This window comes from Aspergillus luchuensis, chromosome 5, assembly GCF_016861625.1.
Source record: "Aspergillus luchuensis IFO 4308 DNA, chromosome 5, nearly complete sequence".
NCBI classification, from domain to species: Eukaryota; Fungi; Ascomycota; class Eurotiomycetes; order Eurotiales; family Aspergillaceae; genus Aspergillus; species Aspergillus luchuensis.
In genome coordinates, this window is record NC_054853.1 from 3886060 (window position 1) to 3909073 (window position 23014).

Here is a 23014-nt window from a genome sequence, read left to right on the forward strand (position 1 = left end):
GCGGCTTTCAGGAATTTGAGGTTTGCGATATTAGGGTCTATATACAGTGTCTTGGCTTGGTTACCGAATTTGTCGTTGGAATTCATCAAAAACAGTCCCGAATCACAATGGCTCCTCCTTCGGAAGACACATTGACAAAGGTTTCTACAGATGGTATGTCGATTTACAAGCAGTATCTTGCCTGAAAATTCTAACTTAGATTAATCTGCAGCGGCAACCGACTTTGTCCAGTCCTTCTACCCTGCCCTCGAGAACAACCGTTCCACGATAGCCTCGTTCTATAGCCAGCCCACGGCCATGATCCTTTTCAACGGAAACGCTGTCGCCGATGGCGCCGCTGTCCAAGAGATTTTTGTCAATCAAATGTCCCCGACGCATTATGAAGTGCAGTCTGTCGATTGCCAGATTATCAACAAGGCGTATCCGACACCTACATCCACTGGAGTGAAGCTCCCCACTGAAACGACTGTCAAGGACATGTCTATCTTGGTGGTCGTTAGCGGCTATGTGCGCTTTGGAGAGTCCAGAGATCTACCGCAACGAGGCTTCAGCGAGACCTTCGTGCTGGTGCCGAATCCATCCGCCGACGGGCCCAAAGGAAAGCGCAAGCGAGAATGGCTTATCCAAACCCAGAACTTCCGACTCGTCGTATGAAGGATCAACAACAAAGTTTATTTGATGGAAGAGGACGCCTTCTACTATGCCTTTGACGAAAATTACTAGAATTGCTAATGCGGTGTGACGACATGATAAACACATTATGCGCTATGATCCAACCACGCGATTACACATTTTGAGCCGCAGAAGGGAAAACGGAAGGAAATCCAAGGAAATACCCCACGACACGCCAAGCGAAGAACTCCCGAACCAACGCGACTGCTATCTCATCACTGGGCCGCAGATCTTCGCGGTACACGCATATTTGCTTTAATGCGCTCGAGTAATTCGTTACGCGATGCGCTTTCGCTGGGCAAAAGGCCCCTCTTGGAGTGACAGTTAGAAAACATTGCTCTTTTTGGCGACATTGACTGTTTTGTTTACGATGGAAGAAGAAAACATACAACTCGAAGCCATGTCCGCATTTCATCTGCAGTCCAGTTTTCCGGATCTTTTAGACGTCAGTTTGGTATACCTACAACCACAGAAGAATTCGATCCCGTGCCTCCAGTTGGGTCAGCTTCAGCCGGGAACATATCGCCACCCCAGATGGCCCAAGCGGCCGCTGCAGTCACCATGCCGGCAAACCCTGACAAAGTTAGATCGGACTCTCCGTCAACAATATTCAGCTCAGAAGGCTATACCTAGAAATAGGTTCTGAGACCATATTAGCTTACGGACGCCGATATCATGTCTGGGGTTGGATGTATAGTACCTTGGAGTTTAATGCGCGATCCAAAGGCGTCGGCATTTTATTCTGGACTAGAGTTCGCCTGCTGTGTATACACGAGAAAAGTATTGCTAGTAGTCACAAAGGCGAAAGGAGGCGATGATATCTGTCAAAAAGAACAACAAGCTTGTTGCCAGATATCCCAGTAGATATAAGACGGAGGGTGGCTAAAACACTATAGATAGATGTCGATCCCCCGTACTCCGTAGGCAGCCGCCTTATCGGTGCACCGCCACATGTATCATTGCGGGATATCCCGCCACGACGTGGCACTGGAACTAAGGGCTTCCGGGGGGCAACCCTACAGCCCACAGAAGCTAGCTGACTACTCCCCCCCGGCCAGCACCGCCCGCCGACGAGCTTCGAGACCCGCGATTGTCATCCAAACCTTCCGTCATCCACGACTACTCAAACCAAAGTCACAAACCCCACTAGCCACCATGCCTCAGGAAATCTCCGACATCAAGCAGTTCATCGAGGTCTGCCGCCGCAAGGATGCGTCCTGTACGTTTACCCGACCTTTAGCCGCTTAGTTATCATGAGGTGGAAAGCTCCGCGGAGCTAGCTCCTTGATGAGGGGGAAGCTCGAGACGGGTACCCGACCATCATCGAAAGGGCACATTGGAATGGTTCATTGGGATGGATGAATGATATGAAGTCGAGGCTAACGCGTGATGGTCTTGTCTGTTGAACAGCTGCTCGCATCAAGCGCAACCCCAAGGACCAGCAGATCAAGTTCAAGGTCCGCTGCTCCCGCTTCGTCTACACCCTTGTCCTGAAGGACTCCGACAAGGCCGACAAGCTCAAGCAGAGCCTGCCCCCTGGTGCGTTTGCTCCCGTCACCTAGTCGACTATTCCCTTGGACGGTGTTGTGGAATAAGATACATGTCGTCGGATTCGATTGTTTCCTACGACTCGAGATGGATGTCTGATGTGGACCTCGGATATTGCATGACATCATATGGATCAAGTACTAACATCAATTGTTTTCTCCTACAGCTCTCAAGGTTGTCGACGTCTCCAAGGGAGACAAGAAGAAGGCTCTGTAAATACCTTCATCAACACATTGAGGTTGGAACTCGGCGAGGAGGTCGTCAGCGCATGGAATATGGTCGGAGCATGAATACAAATGTCGATTACGATTAGGAAATTGGCATGGGCAAGGATTGCTTCTGTGGGCCGACACGGAGGGGTCATCGATCTCTGAACAAGATTGGTTGTCTCTTCGCGTCTGGTTACCAGTGGACTGTGATGGATGTCTTCACGGTTCACTGAAACCGGATGACCTACATGACTGGAACTTTTCTGCTAAGGGTTTTGCTTTGTCGGAGCACCTTTGCATCCTATACAACGTAATGGAGAAAAACACTTGAAAATTCCATGATACCTCGACTTTCGCCCGATAATGTGACATGAATGCTTGTGCTCTGGTTAGGTTGTGTTGTCCGGACGGGCATTGCTAGCCTTAGTGGAATGCTGTCCACTCTTTTGGTTGTAGTTCGTAGGTAGTCTTGGGCATATTGTATGCGTTCCTGGCATTGCTATGCATGCTGTAAGCTATCGTGTAACATACGGTCCATGCTGTAAAGCCCTCACCGTTTGCTATGACTGCATACATACATGCAACCATATCAAAAGCATGGAGATCTTTAAACGAATCTACAACCCAGTCGGACTGCCCCTGCCCTCTGATGTCATAATTGGATAGTCTGATCTAAGAACTATACACAGTATTCTATCAAACCCAAGCAACCTATGTATACTAACGACATCCAAGACACAACCACTCACTAGTTGATCAATAATCACTCGACCCTGTCATAGCCCACCTCAACATACCCCGACACCCCAGCCCTCTCCAGACTCACATCAACCATATCCCGACCCAGCGCCTCCCTCTCCCTCCTCAACTCAAACTCCCCAAAATAATTCGGCTCCTCAGTAACCTTCTTGAACATAGCACCCTCAAACAGCGCCAAACTCCGCTCATTAGCCTGACCAATCTTCACACTCAAACAGGCAAATTTAGGCACCGCCTCAACCCCCTTCATTGCCTTCGCGGCAGTCTCATCCCTGCTGACAAACTCTTCCAAGATCTCCGCTTCATGGTCAACGATATACCGTAGGAAGGTGTTAAGCGCGGCTTTCCCAAAGCCCTTGCGCTGGTTATTCTTCTCGGCTATCATTAGTTCAATTTCCCCGATGATTTGGGGCTCCGCGTCGCCTTCTTCGCCGTCGTCGACACGCAGGAAGAGGTTGATGTCCCCGACCATTCGGTCCGGGGCGTCGTCTGTGTCTTTAATGGTGGGTGTTGAGGTTTCCCCTTGTGATGATGATGGGAGACAGACAATGAATGTCAACTTGTCTGGGTCTTGGCGCCAGCTTTGTTGCATGGCGTATTCTTCCTCTATAGAGAGGGGTTCGGATGCGGTTGCTTCCTGGATTTCCTGATATGGCAGGTCAGTAATTGTAGGTACAATATTTGAATATTTACGGTTGGGGTTTGGCTGTCCAAGAGGATTACGTATTTACCTCATCTTTCATCCATTCGTGGTATCTTGGAACGTGCCATTTGGAGTATGGAACCAAAAGCACCGTGGACGTGGAAATGGCTATAGAGGGGATTTAATTAGCCTGCTTGTGTGGTGGCGCATGCAATCAATGCTCCGATATACCTGTCTTGGCGTTGAGGAGCATGTCGAAATACCTGGCCCACCAGTTGACTGTAGCCTGATGAGTGCGTTTAGGTGTACGTCAATATATATTATTGAGGTAGCTGGTTCTCCAGATCCCGATACTTGGTAGTAGAGGATTGAATTGAAGAGTCGGGACTTTTCCGCGCGAATCTTGGCACCGCCCGCGTTTAGGCAAGAATCTCAGATAGCCCTGACTTCCGGTTTAGCCAGCATAACGGTGTTAGTAAAATCATAAGAAAAGGAAAAAATAACAAAGCAGTAGCTCATAAGACTTATATCTCATTAATATATGCTATTGGTATCAGCCGCTCATTGTTGCTCTTGTTGTCCAGCAAATGTACTAAACTTCACCACCTCCACCTCCAGGGTCTCGGTATCGACCAAAACCAATTCTCCGGTTTCCTTGAATTTGGGTATAGATAGAAGGCGCACACGAGGGCCAGATGTGTTATCGTCATCTGTGCCTGTCATCTCTGTGTCGGCTCCGTTCAGCTTCAGTGGGGCATCACCCTCAATCACAGCTGTCTTGAATTGTGGCTGGTTGCCGGCAAAGAAGATGTGTGGGCAAGTTTGTATAACGAATGGATCGTGCGTTTGAAATGGATAGGACCCTGTTCCCGGAAATCAGCATTTGCACCAGTAGGATTAAGAGGCCAAATAGGAGCTTACATAGAGTATCGGGCGCAGTGGGAACTCCACATCTCCAGCGCAGCATAGCCTCCATAACTCTCATCCTCGCCTCTATATCTCCAGCACCATCGGCCACATTTCCTTCCTCATCGGCGAAGTTCAGATACCGGAGGATATCATCCACGTTCTGCCCACTGCTACCCCATAGGCGCCAGCCCTCCACGTCCCCTTCCCACGGGTTCGTTACACTGTCGAACCAACTTGGCTCTTGCTTGTTATCACCAGCAGGAGGCGGAGCACAGTATGCCCTAGCCTGCGGGAACATCGCACGGTGGATTCCCTGTTGAGGGAGAGAGAAATTTGCCGGGTCAGATTCGCCTGGCATTAGTGTAACGGGCATACTAGGCAGGATCTCCGCTAGGAAAGAATCAAGCCGTGTAATAGGCGATGCATTATAAGCAGAAGCATCGTATCCGTACTTCTTCGGACCGGTCCTCTTCTTTGTAGAACTATCGGCGTTGACGTCCGTAGTCATACTTGCTCCGATCGAGTTTCCCGCGATAATCAACCTTGTGATTGCAGAAGCATCAGGTAGTGCTCCTTCAGAAGCACCACCGGTATAACCAAGCAAATAATCTGCCAGAAGTTCCAAAGCAAGAGTATCGCTCGAAGTTCCGGTAATCCCTAGACCACTCACAAATGCAATCTTACCCTTGCTGGCTCCCTTTGGTGCGTCCAGTGTATCATTTCCCCATCTGCGGGGCTGTTGCGGTAAATCAGGCACTTTGGTATCTATAACCTCGAAGTCTCCGTTGGCGTTCTCTGTTCCCAGGACTGCAATGATAGCTCCTGTACATAGCTGCGTATTCCGGAGCATGCTTCCAGTCAGGCGCAGTCGGCCGGACTCATCTTCCAACATGATTTGTGTTAACTCCGGATGAGCAGGATCTTGGTAGGTCGGTCGCGGAGGTGGTGCTAACGTATAGTTCTATTGCCAGGATTAGAATGTGAGCCGTACGCAACATGGCAGTATAGTATATCACCTCTTTCGTAAGATCGTCCAAAATATTGGGCTTCAATGGCATATCCATATATATCGTTCCTGCGACCCAGCATAGTTCTCCCTGCCTCACGTCGAGGACTCTTTCCACGCGGCGCGCATTTTCTCCAGCGATCTAGTCACGAAAGCAAGACATGTCAGCAAATCAGTTTCCCATGTGCATACTGTTAAATCTCTGAATCGAGATCTCGAAATGAGATGGATGCGATCAGTCTTACACTGAAACCTTCCCATGCTTCGACTGCAATCTCTTCAACCGCGGGCTTGAGTTTCGCCAGTCGCAAGAAGTACATGTCGCCATATTGCTGCTGGTAATGCCGATCCTGGCCGCTTCCCAGTCGAAATGTATCTAGAGAATGATAATGCGAGGGTACACGAGTGATTGCGTCAAATTCTTCATTGCTAAAGGTGCGGCATTGACGGTTAGACTTCATTTTTGATGAACTCAACAATCGAGAAGATTAACATGCGGGAGAACGGACCTGGGAGGGCGCAGGAACTCGTCGCTGCTTGCCATTCTGGCCTTAGTTTATCTAATTACACTTGAAGAGTTATATTAAGTGTAAGCTCATATGAGCGACAGCGACAACGTAATTGAGTGATGTTGTTTGATGCAGTTGGTGGTGCTGGGAGCTTTTGTCCTGTGCTTCTTCCGCCTACGCGATCACGCGTCTTTTGGCGTTGCGTAATTACAGTACCGCTTTGGGGTTCTCCACCGCTGGAAAGCAAGCAACTTGCCAATGTCCTTCACAACTCACTGAGATCAAAAGCTGTTATTCTTATGGTTCAATGGTGCCAATTCTATTTTAATGTCAATTGTGGTCTAATATGATAGAATTACTACATCATCCAATACTTTTGAACCTGCAATGGCAGCTGTTCAGGCCATTGTTCAGCAAGCTAGAAATGTTCGACTGAACTCGATTTCATGATATTATATGAAGAATTACTGCGCAACTAACTGACTCCTGCACGATGAGACCAGGGCAGTATTACCATTATAGCTGGATCGAGAATTGACTGGACTCGCGACTCCTGTGAACCTTCTGTATCCTAGTCTGCGCCTTCCGGTCTCCACTGTAAAAGAACACACTAATCGACCATGCCTGGAGAACGTAACAGAGATAGGGATATCCAGACAGTCGCCTTCGTCCAGATTATACGGGGCTTATCTTCTATACGCTTGAAGATTAGCAGAACTTGGACGGTTTGCTTCGACACTACCGGCCTGTTGAGGACTATTGTCTTGGCTGATAAGAAGGTCTTTGCACGAGACAGGAAGGCTTACGTTTTGCTTTCATTATCGCGGACAATTTTTGCCCCAATAAAGGTGTGCTAAACCTGAAACCTGATAGATGGATGGTCTGGTCCATTTTTCGCCAGCGCGCCATCCCTTCGTTCAAGCGCTCAAGCATTCCTTCCTTCATTCTACAATCTGGATTCCCGGAAGTTTACTCCGTGGCAGCAGTGTCCTTCAATCCGACTAGAGCCGAATGACTCAAAACATCATCGGGATACCGGAAGATGAAAATTGTCAGCGAGGGATGTGGCATTGTGTGTGGCATGCCGAATGGATGGGAATGCGCCCCATCCATGTTGACGCTTTGGTCCAGTGCAATATGTATGGGCTTGGTTTCCCTGTTTGGCAGGGTTTCTTTGCTCATACTGTTTGACCCATATTCAAAGCAGCTAATTGCAGATAATTCTCGTACTCGAACAGTGGTCTTTTGTCGAAATGCGAGTCCTACTTCCTTTCGGCCACCTGCTGCGCAGATTTCTACTTGCCGGTTTGATAGCGAGCATCGTCACCTCGGCGTATCTCGACGCGTTTTTACGCGGCCTGCACTCGAACTTGTTCAGAAGGAGCCTCCCAGCATCTCTTGCAACAGCGCCTCAAGGCGCGGTAGGCTACTATCAGCCACCCCCAGGTCCTGCTGTCACCTATCCCTACCGGGTCTTAACAACTTCCGCACCATCAGATGAAGAAACGGCGGCAACGACAGTAACCGGTACAAGTATACCGACAGAAATCAAACAAGGATCATCGAAAGATGGAAGCAATGGCTTAAACGAGTAAGCGGTTCATGTGGTGCACTTGGCAAAGAGTTGTGTGGCTGATAGATTCCTTGATAGGCCACGGAAGAACATTGCGATTATGTCGGGGACGGTGACTGGAACACAGGTGATCATGGAAGCAACACAAGCTGCGACAGCAAATAGGGATATGACCTTAACTTCAGTCGGCTTCTTGCTTTCCATTTTGCTGGGTATACTGCACCTGTGAACATACTTGCTGTGTCAGATTAGGGTCTTTGGTCTGCTTTATTCTGATTCCCAATAACGTCATTTGCTCATTGCAATCATTGTGAATTATGTGTCTTTCATTAGCGATTTCTTGTAGTAGTTATAGAGCTTTTATCCCAAGTCCAAAATTCACAACATCTGTTAATAGTATCTAATGAGAAGCGTAAACAAACCACGGCCACCAACACAACGTCCCTTAGTGGCTATAGCAGCAACTTGTGCTAGCTCGAAAATATGCACACGACACAACCCCGCATAATTCAGGAACTCAGTTCTTATGATCAGCCATTATCACTGGGGTTAGCGCCATGTTGAAGGCAGGAAGATGCACAATGTGGCCCGAGTGGCAAGAGCGAGCAGAGGCCAATGCCTCGGTCCGGCCGGGTCTAACGCCTTGGAGCTCCGCTTCCCCGCATTTGAGCTCCTCAGGCACAAGCCAGTCTCCCTGCTTCACCGCGGATCATATGCTCTGCACTAGGATACTTATGCTAAGGGGAAGGAACTCTCCAGCAATGGATTTGTCCATAATGCTACGATTTCAGGGTATAGAGGAAATATTCTATCTGAAATCAACCCACTTTGCAGTCCATTAGGTAGGCTTGTCCATCTATCAGCCAAAGAGTATGTTGCTGACCGCATCCCATTGCTCAATTGCTAGACGGTTAATCTTCTATGCGATAGCTCCATCAAACTACCACTATACAGTCCCTTTTTCTCGCTTCGGAAACCATGTCTCTCCAGACCCCCCTTTGCTCATTGCTGAAGATTCAGCACCCAGTCCTGCTGGCAGGCATGGCTCGTGCATCCGGAGCACCTCTGGCCGCCGCAGTCTCCAACGCAGGTGGTCTGGGAACAGTGGGCGGACTGGGCTATACCCCCGAGCAACTATCCGAAATCCTGACCGAACTCAAATCACTTCTCAAAGACCCTTCGCTACCATTTGGCGTTGATTTGGCCTTGCCGCAGGTCGGCGGAGGAGCACGGGCCACGAACCATGACTACACCCACGGACAGCTGGACCAGCTCATCGACGTGGTTATCTCGCATGGTGCCAAGCTGTTCGTCTGTGCAGTTGGTGTGCCACCGGAGCGGGTCATTAAGCGGCTCCACGACGCAGGCATCCTGATCATGAACATGGTCGGGGCACCCAAGCACGCTGAGAAGGCGTTCAAGCTGGGCGTGGATATCGTTTGTGCACAAGGAGGTGAGGGAGGTGGCCATACGGGCGATATTCCGTTTTCAGTGCTCGTACCGGCGGTGGTGGATGTGGCGAGGAAGTATAAGAGCCCGTTGACGGGACAGCCTGCGTTGGTTGTTGCTGCCGGTGGTGTCAATGATGGCCGGAGCTTGGCTGCGGCATTAATGCTGGGCGCCGCGGGGGTTTGGGTGGGAACTAGGTTTGTTGCTTCGGAGGAAAGTGGTGCGAGTCGCTTGCATAAGGAGGCTGTTGTTGGTGCGCAGTATGGAGAGACGAAACGGACGCTAGTCATCTCTGGGAGGCCGCTGCGCATGCTTCCTAATGAATATATCAAGGAGTGGGAGAAGCGCCCCGAAGACATTGCTAGATTGACAGCTCAAGGTATCGTTCCTATTGAGCATGACTTCAAGAACGATAAAGATGTCGATGTGCCGTTTTTGATGGGCGATGTTTCGGCCATTATTCAGGAGATCAAACCTGCTGGTGTGATTGTCCGAGAGATGGTCCAGCAGGCTGTAGATATGCTGAAGAAGGGAGGATCCTATATTAACGGTCCGCCGAGTAGACTTTGATTGAGGCATCGGCTCTGCTTTATTATTTCCAAGGATGCTGGTATATGTGACATGATATTGGTATTGCAAATAATTTTCATGATAGCGTAATAAGTACGTTTAGATGTTAGTGATCTAGCATGTACAAGTACACGAAATGGAAAAGCGAACAAAAGTTAGGACCACGACTTGCAAAATCTCCACAGCTGTATGGTGCATGTTGCAATTCTAGGCGGACAGTAACCTAAATGAGCAGGGAAACCTATCTTTAAAGAGCGGAACCGCTACAAGATCTGCATACGGAGACAGGAGAGACCCCGAGCGACCAGCGCCACACTGCGCAATTGTCAGTGCACGCTCTCAGGGAGGCATATTTTCAACTCATCAAGGCCAACTACCACGCAGCTGAACAGAGAAGTAAAGAACACCCGAGACGATTGCGGCATTGCCAGCGCAAATGGCGAAGACTTCGCAATCGTTGTTGGTCACAAGCCCAAGGAAACATGAACAACGAAAACATGACATTGATGAAAATTGCATTAGTGGCATCCATTGATCATTGCCTTATTTCCGTTGGCTCGCGCTTCCAGCAGATTCGGGGGCGGAGGAGGTCCGAATACTGGCTTTTCGGGTTGCTGGGGAATATTGCGGTCTCCGTTCATGTCGCCATCCGGACTGTCGAGCTCGTAGTCATCGTCACTGATTCCTTCATCATCTTCCTCATCCTCATAGTCCTCATCATATTCACTCTCCGTCCCCTCGTCATCTCCATCCAAATCCGCAGCAAGACCTTGCCCGCGACCCTGGGCTTGCATGCGACGACAGAGTGCTTCCAAATGATGGCTTTTCTTGCGCCACTTTTCTAACTCCTCATGATTCCTTGTGCGCTCCTCCGCCATCTCGAGTATGTTGCGGTTCGTTTGATCGTGCTTCCGTGTGAGGGTGTGATTTTCCTTCTCTAGCCGTTTCGTCTTTTTGGACATCTCTTCCATTTCTTTGCGAAACGTAAGAAAAAGCTCGTTGCTGTTGTTCAGCGTATCCTCCACCTGCGATATTATTATTACCAGCGGTCAAAACGAGGCTGAGGCCGAGCAAGCCATCGACATCGGTCCATACCTGCTTGAACTTTTCCACGTAGATGTTTAATTGACTGCGTAGTTCGGCTTCGGTATGCGAGAAGGTAGAGACCTGGGAGCTCAGAGCACGACAACGAGCGGCTTCATTCTCGGCTGTACGGCGCTGCTCTTCGTACTTGGCGGTAAGGCATTGTATCTCGGCATCCTTGCTGCGAAGGAGTGCCTTGTAATGTAATTCGCGCATTTCAAACTTCTCGCCAATAGTTTTAATCTTTGCGCGCAAACTATGATAGAGAGTCAGAGATAAACGACTACATCAAGCTGACAGCCGCAACTCACGCTTCGTCTAGGTCAATGTCCGCCTTCTCACTGCGGGGGTTTCCTTTGGCGGCCATGACATCTTGAATATCATATAGCAGAGAATCGAGGCGTTCGTTGACAATAAGCCGCGCTTTCTTTTCAGTCTCCTCAAGCTTCTTGTTCTCATCCTATGAACCATCTCGTTTAGTCATCTCCCTACGTGATGTAGCGCGATAGTAGTGCTGTAGAGCTTGGACCAACCTACCTTGACCTTCTTATTTTCCTTGGTAAGCTCCCTACACAGCTTTTCTAATTTATCCTTCATAGTAACGGTTTTGTTCAACTCGGATTTGCCCTTGTCCTGATCTTTCTGCAGTTGATCGGCCCGCTTCTTGCTTTTGGAGTAGTCGCGATCTAGCTTCTTCATATCGGCCAGTAGTTCGGTGTATTTCTTATGAACCGTCTCGAGCCGTGTCATCGGAGATTCGATATTGCTAAGGAGTTGGTTCAGGTCCCTCGTAGCCTTCTTGACTTCGCGCTCTATAGGCAAACGGTCATTAGCCCCCCGTTCATGAAACAACTACTACTCCAAGTATTCCAGCACTCATGAGAAAGACGCACCGATCTCGGCCTCCTGGTCCTTTTCTCCAGCGGCATCTTGCTCCAACTGCGATATTTTGGCAGCCAAGAGCTTAGATGTCTCATTGGGGTCTGCGACCTTCTTCCCCTTGTTCTTTTTCGACATTGCTGCAGCAGACATTGTTCCGAGCTTTTAGAATGGGGATCGAGTCGGGTTATCGTAGAGCGATTGCGTTGACGGTGGTCGCGTGGCTAATCCACGAAAACGAAAATTGCGAAGCCGGAACGGTTGACTAGGACTGGCGGGAAATGGATTCGCTATTCACGCCACGGAGCGGTGGCAACGAGTCGACCAGGAGCGAGTCCGATTTGAAGACGAAGCTGCGGATAGACAGGGGTGTGTTGTAATCGACAGTGACTCAGTGATTCGACTGTCCAGTGTAGCGGAGAACCTGGGTGGCCTTTTCCCAGACTTGGAGAACTCGGTGGGTAATGGATCCCTCAGGCCCTCTACTAGCCCGGTTCTGCCAAGCTGACCGAAATCACACGGCGTATGTAGCCTGCAGGGTGTCTTGAGAGTCAAAAGGCAGTTTGGCGACGGAGTCGACTAATGAACGCCGGACGGCTTGAGGATCTTGCCGGGGAGGATTGAATAGTCGTAAGAGGGGGGATGCGCACTTGACCTGCACTAGCCTCTTTTGAAAACTTCTCTTGGCGCCTTTCTAATTCACGGTCCGCCTTCCGAATAGCAGGCCCGATCTGTCGCTTTGCCTTCCTTTCTTTTTTTCTCCCTTCTCCATCCACTTTTGCATTCCATCCTCGAATGCTTCCACGGCACGTCACTCGCTTTATCTATCTGATATCGTGCTCAGTGTGGCCAATTGGTTGCGTATCCTAGTCTTTTGCGCTTAACCCCGGTCCGCTCGGGACCGCCATTTCCGACCACCTTTGGTACCCTAATCCCCGGCAGCGGACTCGCTAAAGTACGTCACGCCGTGAGAGTCAAGCCGGTGACCGTCAGTCTTTTGCTGTTTCTAGCCTTGGCTACCATCTTCATAGTAACGCTATGTTGCGTTCATCGTTAAGGGCAGGCCGGAGGTCGGCTCCGGCCTTGCAGAAACCCGGACGTTTACTGAGATCGGATAGCACTCTACTCCGCTGGAGCCAGATAAGAAGATCTGCTTCGACTGTCACAAGCCTTGAGAGCTTTCCGGAGATCGGTGAGGGGATCCATGGGTTTACTGTTCAGGAGAAGAAGCACGTTCCAGAACTGCACCTTACAGCAATCCGCTTGAAGCACGACAAAACCGATGCCGACTACATCCACGTGGCTAGAGAAGACAAGAACAATGTCTTCGGTATCGGGTTCAAGACAAATCCTCCAGATGCTACTGGCGTGCCGCATATCTTGGAGCATACTACACTTTGCGGAAGTGAAAAGTGAGTGTTCCTTGACATACGTAGAATGCGTCACATACTGGGCCCGAGGACTAACCAGGAACTTTCTACCTAGATATCCCATCCGCGACCCCTTTTTCAAGATGCTACCTCGGTCTCTCTCAAACTTTATGAATGCCTTCACCTCCGCTGACCATACTACCTACCCTTTCGCCACGACAAACCCGCAAGACTTCCAGAATCTCCTCTCGGTCTATCTTGACGCCACTTTCCATCCGTTGTTGAAGGAAGAAGATTTTAGACAGGAAGGATGGCGGCTAGGTCCGGAAGATCCTCGCGCCATATTGGCCCGCGGAGAACAATCACAGGCGGAGCAGAAGCCAGAGGATATTCTCTTCAAAGGTGTCGTCTACAACGAGATGAAGGGCCAAATTTCGGACGCCAATTACCTCTACTACATCAAATACAAGGAGAATATCATTCCCGCGCTCAACAACTCTGGAGGAGACCCTCAGTACATCACTGATTTGACCCACGAACAATTGGTCGAATTTTCGAAGCGCAACTACCACCCCAGCAATGCCAAGATTTTCACCTACGGTGATATGCCACTGAGCGCTCATCTTCAACAAATCGGGGGAGTGCTGGATGGCTTCCAAAAGGGAGAGGCTGACACCGCTGTTAAGCTACCGATCGATCTTTCTCAGGGTCCTCAGAGCGTGACTGTTTCGGGGCCGATCGACACATTCGCCAGCGAAGACAAACAGCACAAAACGTCGACTTCATGGTATATGGGGGATGCTGCTGACGTTGTCGAGACGTTTTCGGCCGGTATTCTTTCCTCGCTGCTCCTTGACGGTTATGGATCGCCTTTGTATCGAGCTTTGATCGAAAGTGGCTTGGGGTCTTCATTCACGCCTAACACGGGCCTTGACGCTTCAGGTCGTGTGCCCGTGTTCTCAGCTGGTGTTACCGGTGTGAGTGCAGAAGAAGCACCTAAAGTCAAAGGTGCCATCCAACAGGTCTTCCAGGAGTGTCTCGCCACGGGCTTCAGTGACGAGAAGGTTCGCGGTTTCCTTCACCAATTGGAACTAGCTCTAAGACACAAGACTGCCAACTTTGGTATCGGTGTCATGGAGAAAACCATCTCCTCATGGTTCAATGGCTCCAATCCCATGAAGGAACTCGCTTGGAACGAGGTCATTGATGAGTTCAAGAGCAGATATGAGAAGGGGGGCTACCTGGAGTCCCTAATGCAGAAGTATCTCATGAATGACAATTGTCTGACCTTCACCATGGTCGGCAGTCCTACTTGGAACCAAGAGCTGGACGAACAAGAAATGGTTCGGAAGGAGGAAAAGTTCAACCAGCTCATTGAGCAGCATGGCTCCCTGGAGAAGGTGGTCGCTAAGCTGACAGAGGAAGAGCTTCAATTGTTGAAGACCCAGGAGGAGGCCCAGAACGCAGACTTGTCATGCCTTCCTTCCCTTCGTGTTGCTGATATTTCTCGGGAGAAAGAGCGCAAGCCTGTTCGAGAGTCGAAGGTTGACGGCGTAGACGTCGTCTGGCGCGAGGCTCCTACCAACGGTTTAACCTACTTCCAAGCGTTGAACGCGTTTGAAGATTTGCCAGATGATCTCCGTCTCTTGATGCCGCTGTTCAATGACTGCATAATGCGTCTCGGCACAGCCAGCAAGTCAATGGAGCAGTGGGAGGATATCATCAAGTTGAAGACGGGTGGAATCTCCACGTCATCCTTCCATATATCATCCCCGACGCAGCTTGGAAAGTTCGCCGAGGGTCTTCAATTCTCCGGTTTCGCCTTAGACAAGAACATCCCGGAGATGCTGGAGATCATGACTACACTTGTCACTGAGACCGACTTCACTAGTCCCAGTGCGCCAGCCATGATCCAGGAACTGCTGCGACTGACGACCAACGGCGCCTTGGATGCAGTGGCTGGTTCAGGTCATCGTTATGCCCTCAATGCCGCTGCAGCAGGTCTTTCACGTAGCTTCTGGGTTCAAGAACAACAATCCGGCCTTGCCCAGTTGCAAGCTACAGCTAATCTGCTGCGAGATGCAGAGACCTCGCCAGAACGCCTTGCGGAATTGATTGAGAAGCTTCGCCAAATTCAATCGTTTGCTATTTCTAAATCCTCTGGCCTCCGTGTTCGGATGGTCTGTGAGCAGAGCAGCGCCAAGCAAAATGAGTCGGTGCTACAGAAGTGGCTTACGGGCTTACCACAAGTCCGCTCACCGACATCTACACCCAGCATTTCAGCTCTCGGCTTGGGTGCCCACAAGGCTTTCTATGACATGCCTTATAAGGTCTATTACTCAGGCTTGGCTATGCAGACCGTCCCTTTCACCAGCTCATCCAGTGCATCGCTTAGCGTCCTCTCTCAGCTTTTAACGCATAACTACCTCCACCCAGAAATTCGTGAGAAAGGCGGCGCCTATGGCGCGAGTGCCATGAATGGTCCGGTGAAGGGAATGTTCGCTTTCACTAGTTATCGGGATCCCAATCCTGTTAACACCCTGAAGGTCTTCCAGAACAGTGGTGTCTTCGCCAGGGACCGAGCTTGGTCGGAGCGGGAGCTCAACGAGGCGAAACTGGGCATCTTCCAGGGTCTCGATGCTCCAATGAGCGTTGATGAAGAGGGTGCGAGATATTTCATGAGCGGCGTGACCCATGAGATGGATCAGCGCTGGAGAGAGCAGGTCCTTGATGTCACGGCTAAGGATATTAATGAAGCAGCTGAGTCCTTCTTGGTCCAGGGCTCGCAGCGGTCCGTGTGCCTTCTCGGCGAAAAGAAGGATTGGATTGAATCGGACGGCTGGGATATGAGGAAGCTTTCCATGGGAGTCTCCGGTGAAAATGGCCAGGCTGTTATGGACGCGCAGGATGCCGCGGCATCCGCCTAGACGCGCTTCCAGACGTTCCACATTAGGAACGCGATTGATACCTACGTTGTTGCTTTCACTGACTTGGAAAACTTAGTAAAATCGTCGGTGTTGCTTCGACAGGCATGTGTACCATATAACCATGTATTATTATCACGATGTTCTCACGCACGACAAGAGCCTGTATATAGATTTTTACATGTACAATACCCCTTCACTCTTCACTCATTCTGGTTGCTGGAAATTTCTAGACCCTGTGGCCTATCCAAATCACGCGCTCTCAAGAACAGACGAGCTCTATCTCCAGTCTATGCACTATGACCGGTAGATGGCCAGTCCTCCTATCCAAGGAGCAAGCGCAAGATCAACAGGAATGTGAACCCGCAGCAGGCAAAGGTCTACTACCATGGTACACTTCTATATTCCCGTTTTCAGACCCGCCCTGATCCTTTTCAGCCTACGCAGGGCGGACTAAAAACGAGGAAACAGAGTCGGCAGTAGTTGATCCAAATACAACATGCAATTACAGTATCCTCGTTTCAATTGCAATGGGGTGAAATCTCAGGTCAGAAGTGTACTCTGTACTTTGTTTCCTTTTTGGGGAGGGCAACTGTGTCGATCCCATGAGAGTAATAGTAGGAATGGACCGGTCTCGGATCAACTAAATGGGACCACATCTCGCTGTTATCTCCATTTTCCAGTAAGCTCAATCGCTTCTTATCAGAGGCTAAAATAGTCAAAGGAATGGCTCCGACTCACGTGGCACCTGGCAAATTATGCTTTCGACTATAGTACTTCCTTCTAAGACCCTCTGCCAAGGTATGCTCATTGGCATTGGGTGCAGAGACCTCAAATGGTTATGTTTCACCAGGCCCTGCTAGACGTTCGGTAATGCCACACTCATCATCATGAGGGGAACAAAAGCGATCACCCTCGGTCCAAAGCCGACCAAGGCATGCGGTAAGTGGCATCGGTTCTTGAAGGCTTGAGCGAAGCAGAGCTGATCGTCCCATGCAGTCAACTGCCGCAGATTAAAGGTCAGAAACGGTGACTAGGTCTTGTATGATTTGACTGGACATGCTGATAGCCGCTAAGATGAAATGTGTCGTGGACGGGACTCCTCCTTGCCGCCGATGCCGACACACGAAGGCTAGTTGCGTGTTCAGACCAAGATCTAATGTTAGTAATTCGGTTGACTAGATATCTATAGATGATGCTTAATGGTTCTAGGCAGCATTAGCGGTTCATGACGTGGTGAGACTGCACCAAGATACGCCAGAAAGGAACCAAGACATCGATGCAATTCTTGGCCGTCTGGATAGGATTGAGAGTGCCCTGGGCTTCAATAGAGGAAGCAGCTCTGTGACAGCAGATAGTCCTGACCCAGATCAGGATGAAGGGTCTGCGAACATGTCTCTGCGCGCCCTCTGGAAGGCCGTCAGACACCTCAAACAGATCACACGGCCTGCTCAGGATGATGCTCTCTGGTCACGGCCAGTTATCAAGCATCTGTGGTATTCGTACGCAGCCTTCTCATGAGCAGTGCCTTGAAATATGAGCAGACTAATACCAGTGAAGGTTCCTCAACAACCTACCCCTCCTCCATTTCTTGAAGGATCAGAGTGCTTTCGCATCACCGTCTCCCCTTTTACTTGCATCAGTTCTATTCATATCCGCTCTTCATGGCCCGTCCAATGATCTATCGGAGTTTACGAAAGGATACTTTGTCGCCCAGTGTTGCGCAATCGCCGAGCTTGTCAACCCAGTGCCATACACTCCTCCATGGGAGATATTTGGGAACAGCGCAGAAGACCCTGATCAATCCTTATGTACTAAGGACGATTCGCTGACTTTTCAGAACATCCTCGGTCTAATTATGGCCAGCTTGGGCTCAGAAGCTTATGTGCCAACTACTGGCACATGGATAGCCATCGCGTATCGCCTCTTACTCGATCACACACCGCGCGAAGTCGAACACACGACTCACGACTGGGCTGGACTGTTCTCAGGTCTCCAGGTAATCGATATTGAGCACGCTTCCATGCATATGTGTTGTCCCCTATTACCTGAACAACCACCCCTATCCACCCTTGCCCAATTCAACGCCCGCAAAGAAAATGCTTTCCATGGCCTCGCCCAAATGATGCATCACGGACTCAGTCATTTTGTTGGAAGAGGTCTCCCCACTATATGGTCTTTTGTAAGCGCAAAAGAGCGTGAGGTCCTCTCACCGATCCGGACACCCTTCACCGATGAAGATGCACGGGTTATCCGCCTTTGGGCCCGGAAATTGGACGACTGGCTAGTTCGATATAATGCTGCATCTCGTGAGATCTCTTAGTGGCCCGGTTCAAGGGAGAGTATGCTGACTCGAATGTCACTTCCAGAGCCATCCCCTTCTGATCGCCAGGGCATACTAATCCTCCTACAATACCATCTACACAAACTATACGTCCTATCCATATATCATCCGGCCAGAGGATTCGATCTAGGTTCTACGGATATCGCACCAGCCGAAAGACACGAACTACTAGTCTCAGCCCGTGCAGTTCTGCGGCTTCGTCTAGACGACGCTAGTATATGGTCCAACTGGGATCTGATAGTAAGTCTTCTACTAAACCACCATACTATAATACCCACCACAGCTGACTCCCTTAGATGGTAACATTCGCAGCCATGCTACTACTCCGAGGGATCGAAGACGGCGTACTACACCAAGACGGTAAGAGTGATACTTGACCCATCGCATCGTGAACCACATCCATTGCTGACCTACATCTGTACAGACCTTCAGCTAATTGAAAAGCACATCGACAGTCTGAAGAGGAACCATTCATCTGTGCCAAGCATCCATAGCGTACTGGCTGATCGACTCGAGTCGGGCCTACAGAGCATGCATACACCGCCTGAAATGGGACCAGATTTTGCATTCCTCGCTCCGGAAGAGGATTATTCTTGGGCGATCTTTGATCAGGAGATTTTGTCTCTGGCGAATCCGCCGTGGCTGTATGAGAGTATTCCTCCCCTTGGGGAGATGCCAAGAACAGATGAGAATCAGGGTGAATTGTCGGCGCGATTGGAGTATTCTGCTTTGGCGCAGGGAGGTGCGGAAGCTCTGGGTGGGGGTGGTATCGGATATAATTGATGCTGTGCTGTTAGGTGGCATAGCTAAAGGGAAGTACCGGGGGAAGAGTTTACTAGTGTGGTTGTGAGACGAAGACGCAAGAACGGTCACATCTTCCAGAAACGGAATATATTCAAGTTTCGTGAATCATCATGTTAATGTACAGTTCAGAGGTTGCCATAAGAAGCATAATACGGCTGCGTCCTCCTATATGAGAGAGATCGCTGAAGGAAATAGGAATTTAGATGGTTAGGTTTGGCCTGCAAACCTGGATTAGCGATTAGCCGTGCTTCCTCCACGCATAGCAACCGGGCGCCCTTTATTCAATCAATAGAGGCATCATCCCTCGAAGCATCTGCTGTATCTTCCTGATCAGATAGATTCGAGGCATTGCTTTGGTCGTGGAAATGACCCGGGTGCGATGCAGGACTAGCATCGCGAAATTCCGGTGTAGATGGAAATGGGGGAAATGGTTCGGTTTGTGAGTCGTTTCCGGGGGAGCCCGGATTCAGCGAGTGCTGGGTTTGTGCATCCTGACTATGAGGAAGTGTGTGTTCTACAGTTGACTCTAAATGATTATTAACGGACTCGTGATGGGCGGCGTCCGACGAAGGTGTGTGAGGTTGTGGAGACGGTGAACTTTGTGAAGCCTACATGGTTGTTTTGTTAGCCCATCTTCTATAACTCTGGCATGGAACCAATTATTATATGAGCTACCTACCTCGTCTTTTGCTTGGTTTAGGCCCCGTGTTGAAGCCAGCTGCTGTGCAGCAAGCCGTCTTCGCTCAATTTCTGATTCTTCTTCACGCGCTGCTTGCTCCTCTTCTTTTTTAAGATCGGCTAACGTAGGGGTGCTGGCTTGGCGAGTGACCTCTACATACGACCCCTCCGGAGACCGCAGACGGCTGCTCCTCTTTTTCTTTTTCTTTCTCTCCTCCTTGGAAGAGGCGGTTGTTCTTAAACTAAACGTCCCAGACACCGACCTCATACTTGCAGGCTTATCTCCTATTAGATCAATTGAATCGAGTCCAGTACCGCGACGACTGGCCAGAGCTAGAGCGAACTCATCATCTAGTGGCACTGCGTCTTCTTCCTCGTCGCTGGGAATCAGGTCACCCCGCGAGCTCAAGGAATTGGCCGTGTCACGCGATGATTGTGTTGAACTTCGATATCTCCCATTCAATCTTGAGGTGGCTGGACCCTCGCTTTCCTCGGTTTCTTCTATGAGAGGCTCGTCTTCAAGTTCATGCCGTCGCAAACCCACGGGATGTTCTTGAAGATCTGCCGCTGACGGCCGATATTTCAGCCCTCGGGCGCCAAATCTCCATGGAAAGCGCTCTAGAAACCCCAGGAAGGAGGAACTCGGGATAACAGTCGGGTCATTACGGTCGTCAGACATTATAGCAGTGCTCTTTCGCCTTGTGCGCCGAGCACCATAGCTCATTTTCCGCTGCCTTCGAGGCTGTTCGGAACTCCCACGAGCCAAGCCGCTTCCAGCCAGTAAACGATCCAGTTCGTCAGTACCCCATCCTAGCAGACCGTCGTTTGGATCCTCATTATCCCAGTCATCGTAGAAGTCGAAATTAGCCTCTGCGCGGCCGCGTCGGCGGCGTCGAAGCTGGTCTTCGCGGCTAGGGAGACAAGGCGCAGTGCATGAGTAGATACAGCTCCCAATCGCTGCAAAACATGGTACCACGTAATTATGGGAGAAAGTATATAAGCCCTCCTGAGCGCTCTCGTTTGCAGACTCGAGGTTATGATGGATTTGGTTGATTGTCTGGCGGACCCGAGGGTCTCTCGATCGCATCATGCCGGCTGACGGTAGGGATGCGACGTTGGCCCAGAGCCACGCCGCGGCCGCAGGAGCGATGTGTTCACTTTAGAGTGAAATCAAGTATCCCCATGGGATAGCTGTGCTTTAAATGGGGACTTCGGAGTGAATCGGGAGATATATTCCTGCAGAAAAAGGAGTCGGTATACGATAACAGCAGCATTGGAGAGGCGGAGATAATAACGAGGGGAGATTCCCCGAGAGGGAGCCTGAGGAAGCAACATTCCTCTTGGATGGTCGATGTCATCGGCCCGCCCTTAGTCAGCCCGCACGTGCCCCGTGCCAGAATTAGCTGTTTTCGAGTACTGTCCATACACTGCTTCTTCTGCCAATCGCATGGTCTAGTATACTAAGCTCACTTCTGGCGCCCGGTTATCGCCTAGTAATTGCTCTTCTTTAGCATGGTTTACTATATTCGTTTCCTCAAGACCCCGAGGTTTCAGAAACAGAAACCCGGGTCTATATCCGTCTCCGCTCTAATTTGCATCACTACAGACCTGGGAGACGATTTTCTTGCACAAGATGTGAATTTGCTTGTAACACTGAGTCTCAGTGACTCTGGTAAAATTCTGTATCAGGAACCATTGAGCTGGAAGGCTGGAAGGCGCGAGCTTCCAGTAATGCTCGGGCCCTTTTCTGCCAGTATTTCTCAGCAGACAATCGTCCTAGGCGTGACGGCCACAAGTCCGCAGAAGCGGTCTCCCTCACCAGATCGCTTGCTGGGCAATTCCAGTCTTCCTTTAGTCATGTCAGCCTGGAGCGCACCTTTTGGTGGGTCGCCGTCCTCGGTAGCAGAGAAGCTTGTTGAGAGACGCTTTGGACCTAAGGATCGCCTAGGCTTGAGGATTTGGGAAGAGACTGGGAACAGCATAGCTCGGCATATCTGGTGAGGCTTCCTCATTCCAAATGAGGCTATATTCTTCCTTGTACGTGGCTTACATATTCTCAGGGATGCGGCGGTGGCTTCGGTCGTATACCTTCAGCAGATAGTGACTGGAGACCCTGCAGTCTCTGTGCCATTGTTGCAGGGTCTTCTTCGCGGCGAACGCAACTCTCCTCTCCATGTTCTCGAACTAGGATCAGGGTGTGGCGTTGTAGGGATTGCTCTTGCAGAGCTTCTCCCTCAGTGTTCTGTAGTACTTACTGATCTACCCGAGGTGGAGGAAATTGTGACACAGAACATAGCTGTTGCGAAACCGGCCGATTCCTCTGAGCTCGAGTTCCGCACCCTTGACTGGGATGAAGAACTTCCGAGTGACTTGTGCGGTGGCTCGATAGATCTTGTTCTAGTGTCGGACTGTACCTATAATGCAGACAGCTTGCCCGCGCTGGTTTCAGTATTAAGCCGGTTAGTGCAACTGTCGCCCGAGGTTGTCATTTTGGTGGCATTGAAGAGACGTCATGAAAGCGAGTCTATCTTCTTCGACCTGATGCAGTCTGCTGGGCTCCACAATTTGCACCTAGATCAGAAGCAACTCCCATCACAACATGGTCAATGTGACGAGATTGAATTGCGTTGTTACGGCCGAGAAAGGAATGTTTCATCAATATAATAGCTGGACGAATTGGGTGGCTTGATGTTTAGCGAGAACTACATAGGTTTTGACCAGCCAGTGGCGGCACCATTCCCCCATAGTCAAGGTTAGCATTTGTTGCAAAGGAAACAGACCACAGCTGCATGGCTCCTTCCGGACCTGGCAGCGCTAACTAAGCGCAGCTTGGTTCATCATGTTCTTTCACAACCTCCAACTTCTCGGAATCTATTTCTCTTCGACTGTACTGCTCTGGTGCAGAGGGCTAAGGTACCATGGTTGGTTGGGTAGGGTTGCAGTTCTTACACCTGTCCCTTAATGGCCTAGCAATACCACATTAAGTGGGATTTAGCTCTCCACATGCAGAGGTGTTGGAAGTTCAAAGCCCAGGCTCTCAGGCTATCTTGGAGTTATATCTCCGGAAGCTGGCCGCAGCAATCAT

The 23014-nt window shown here is 50.1% G+C and overlaps 12 protein-coding genes across 12 annotated transcripts; 7 read left to right on the forward strand and 5 right to left on the reverse strand.

The window, feature by feature from the left end:
- Positions 1-107: 107 nt before the first annotated feature.
- Positions 108-654, forward strand: AKAW2_51254S (putative nuclear transport factor 2 domain protein; the record flags this gene model as incomplete). The annotated part of the gene is made up of 2 exons (XM_041691162.1): positions 108-153; positions 212-654. 2 exons carry the CDS (start codon positions 108-110, stop codon positions 652-654), a joined length of 489 nt encoding a protein of 162 aa, XP_041544675.1.
- Positions 655-887: 233 nt separating this feature from the next.
- On the reverse strand, positions 888-1408 carry AKAW2_51255A (Ish1 domain-containing protein; the record flags this gene model as incomplete). Its single annotated transcript, XM_041691163.1, has 5 exons — positions 888-983; positions 1062-1108; positions 1163-1246; positions 1302-1314; positions 1373-1408. 5 exons carry the CDS (start codon positions 1406-1408, stop codon positions 888-890), a joined length of 276 nt encoding a protein of 91 aa, XP_041544676.1.
- Positions 1409-1623: 215 nt separating this feature from the next.
- AKAW2_51256S (60S ribosomal eL38 domain-containing protein) lies at positions 1624-2436 on the forward strand (the record flags this gene model as incomplete). The annotated part of the gene is made up of 3 exons (XM_041691164.1): positions 1624-1891; positions 2083-2211; positions 2387-2436. The coding sequence occupies 3 exons, from the start codon at positions 1624-1626 to the stop codon at positions 2434-2436; spliced, it is 447 nt and encodes a 148-aa protein (XP_041544677.1).
- A 756-nt stretch (positions 2437-3192) lies between these two features.
- AKAW2_51257A (uncharacterized protein) lies at positions 3193-4084 on the reverse strand (the record flags this gene model as incomplete). Its single annotated transcript, XM_041691165.1, has 3 exons — positions 3193-3834; positions 3920-3999; positions 4063-4084. The coding sequence occupies 3 exons, from the start codon at positions 4082-4084 to the stop codon at positions 3193-3195; spliced, it is 744 nt and encodes a 247-aa protein (XP_041544678.1).
- A 308-nt stretch (positions 4085-4392) lies between these two features.
- On the reverse strand, positions 4393-6290 carry AKAW2_51258A (DNA-directed DNA polymerase delta subunit POL31; the record flags this gene model as incomplete). Its single annotated transcript, XM_041691166.1, has 5 exons — positions 4393-4694; positions 4753-5701; positions 5757-5888; positions 5992-6175; positions 6256-6290. 5 exons carry the CDS (start codon positions 6288-6290, stop codon positions 4393-4395), a joined length of 1602 nt encoding a protein of 533 aa, XP_041544679.1.
- Positions 6291-7508: 1218 nt separating this feature from the next.
- AKAW2_51259S (uncharacterized protein) lies at positions 7509-8057 on the forward strand (the record flags this gene model as incomplete). Its single annotated transcript, XM_041691168.1, has 2 exons — positions 7509-7846; positions 7907-8057. The coding sequence occupies 2 exons, from the start codon at positions 7509-7511 to the stop codon at positions 8055-8057; spliced, it is 489 nt and encodes a 162-aa protein (XP_041544680.1).
- A 749-nt stretch (positions 8058-8806) lies between these two features.
- AKAW2_51260S (NAD(P)H-dependent flavin oxidoreductase) lies at positions 8807-9847 on the forward strand (the record flags this gene model as incomplete). The annotated part of the gene is made up of 1 exon (XM_041691169.1): positions 8807-9847. One exon carries the CDS (start codon positions 8807-8809, stop codon positions 9845-9847), a length of 1041 nt encoding a protein of 346 aa, XP_041544681.1.
- A 518-nt stretch (positions 9848-10365) lies between these two features.
- AKAW2_51261A (taxilin) lies at positions 10366-11962 on the reverse strand (the record flags this gene model as incomplete). Its single annotated transcript, XM_041691170.1, has 5 exons — positions 10366-10872; positions 10943-11186; positions 11242-11390; positions 11468-11742; positions 11824-11962. 5 exons carry the CDS (start codon positions 11960-11962, stop codon positions 10366-10368), a joined length of 1314 nt encoding a protein of 437 aa, XP_041544682.1.
- Positions 11963-13091: 1129 nt separating this feature from the next.
- cym1 (pitrilysin family metalloprotease cym1) lies at positions 13092-16106 on the forward strand (the record flags this gene model as incomplete). The annotated part of the gene is made up of 1 exon (XM_041691171.1): positions 13092-16106. One exon carries the CDS (start codon positions 13092-13094, stop codon positions 16104-16106), a length of 3015 nt encoding a protein of 1004 aa, XP_041544683.1.
- A 1389-nt stretch (positions 16107-17495) lies between these two features.
- On the forward strand, positions 17496-19230 carry AKAW2_51263S (fungal specific transcription factor domain-containing protein; the record flags this gene model as incomplete). Its single annotated transcript, XM_041691172.1, has 5 exons — positions 17496-17605; positions 17664-18412; positions 18473-18687; positions 18744-18807; positions 18872-19230. 5 exons carry the CDS (start codon positions 17496-17498, stop codon positions 19228-19230), a joined length of 1497 nt encoding a protein of 498 aa, XP_041544684.1.
- A 302-nt stretch (positions 19231-19532) lies between these two features.
- On the reverse strand, positions 19533-21019 carry AKAW2_51264A (uncharacterized protein; the record flags this gene model as incomplete). The annotated part of the gene is made up of 2 exons (XM_041691173.1): positions 19533-19859; positions 19931-21019. 2 exons carry the CDS (start codon positions 21017-21019, stop codon positions 19533-19535), a joined length of 1416 nt encoding a protein of 471 aa, XP_041544685.1.
- Positions 21020-21441: 422 nt separating this feature from the next.
- On the forward strand, positions 21442-22593 carry AKAW2_51265S (protein N-lysine methyltransferase family protein; the record flags this gene model as incomplete). The annotated part of the gene is made up of 2 exons (XM_041691174.1): positions 21442-21926; positions 21990-22593. The coding sequence occupies 2 exons, from the start codon at positions 21442-21444 to the stop codon at positions 22591-22593; spliced, it is 1089 nt and encodes a 362-aa protein (XP_041544686.1).
- Between the last annotated feature and the right edge of the window lie 421 nt (positions 22594-23014).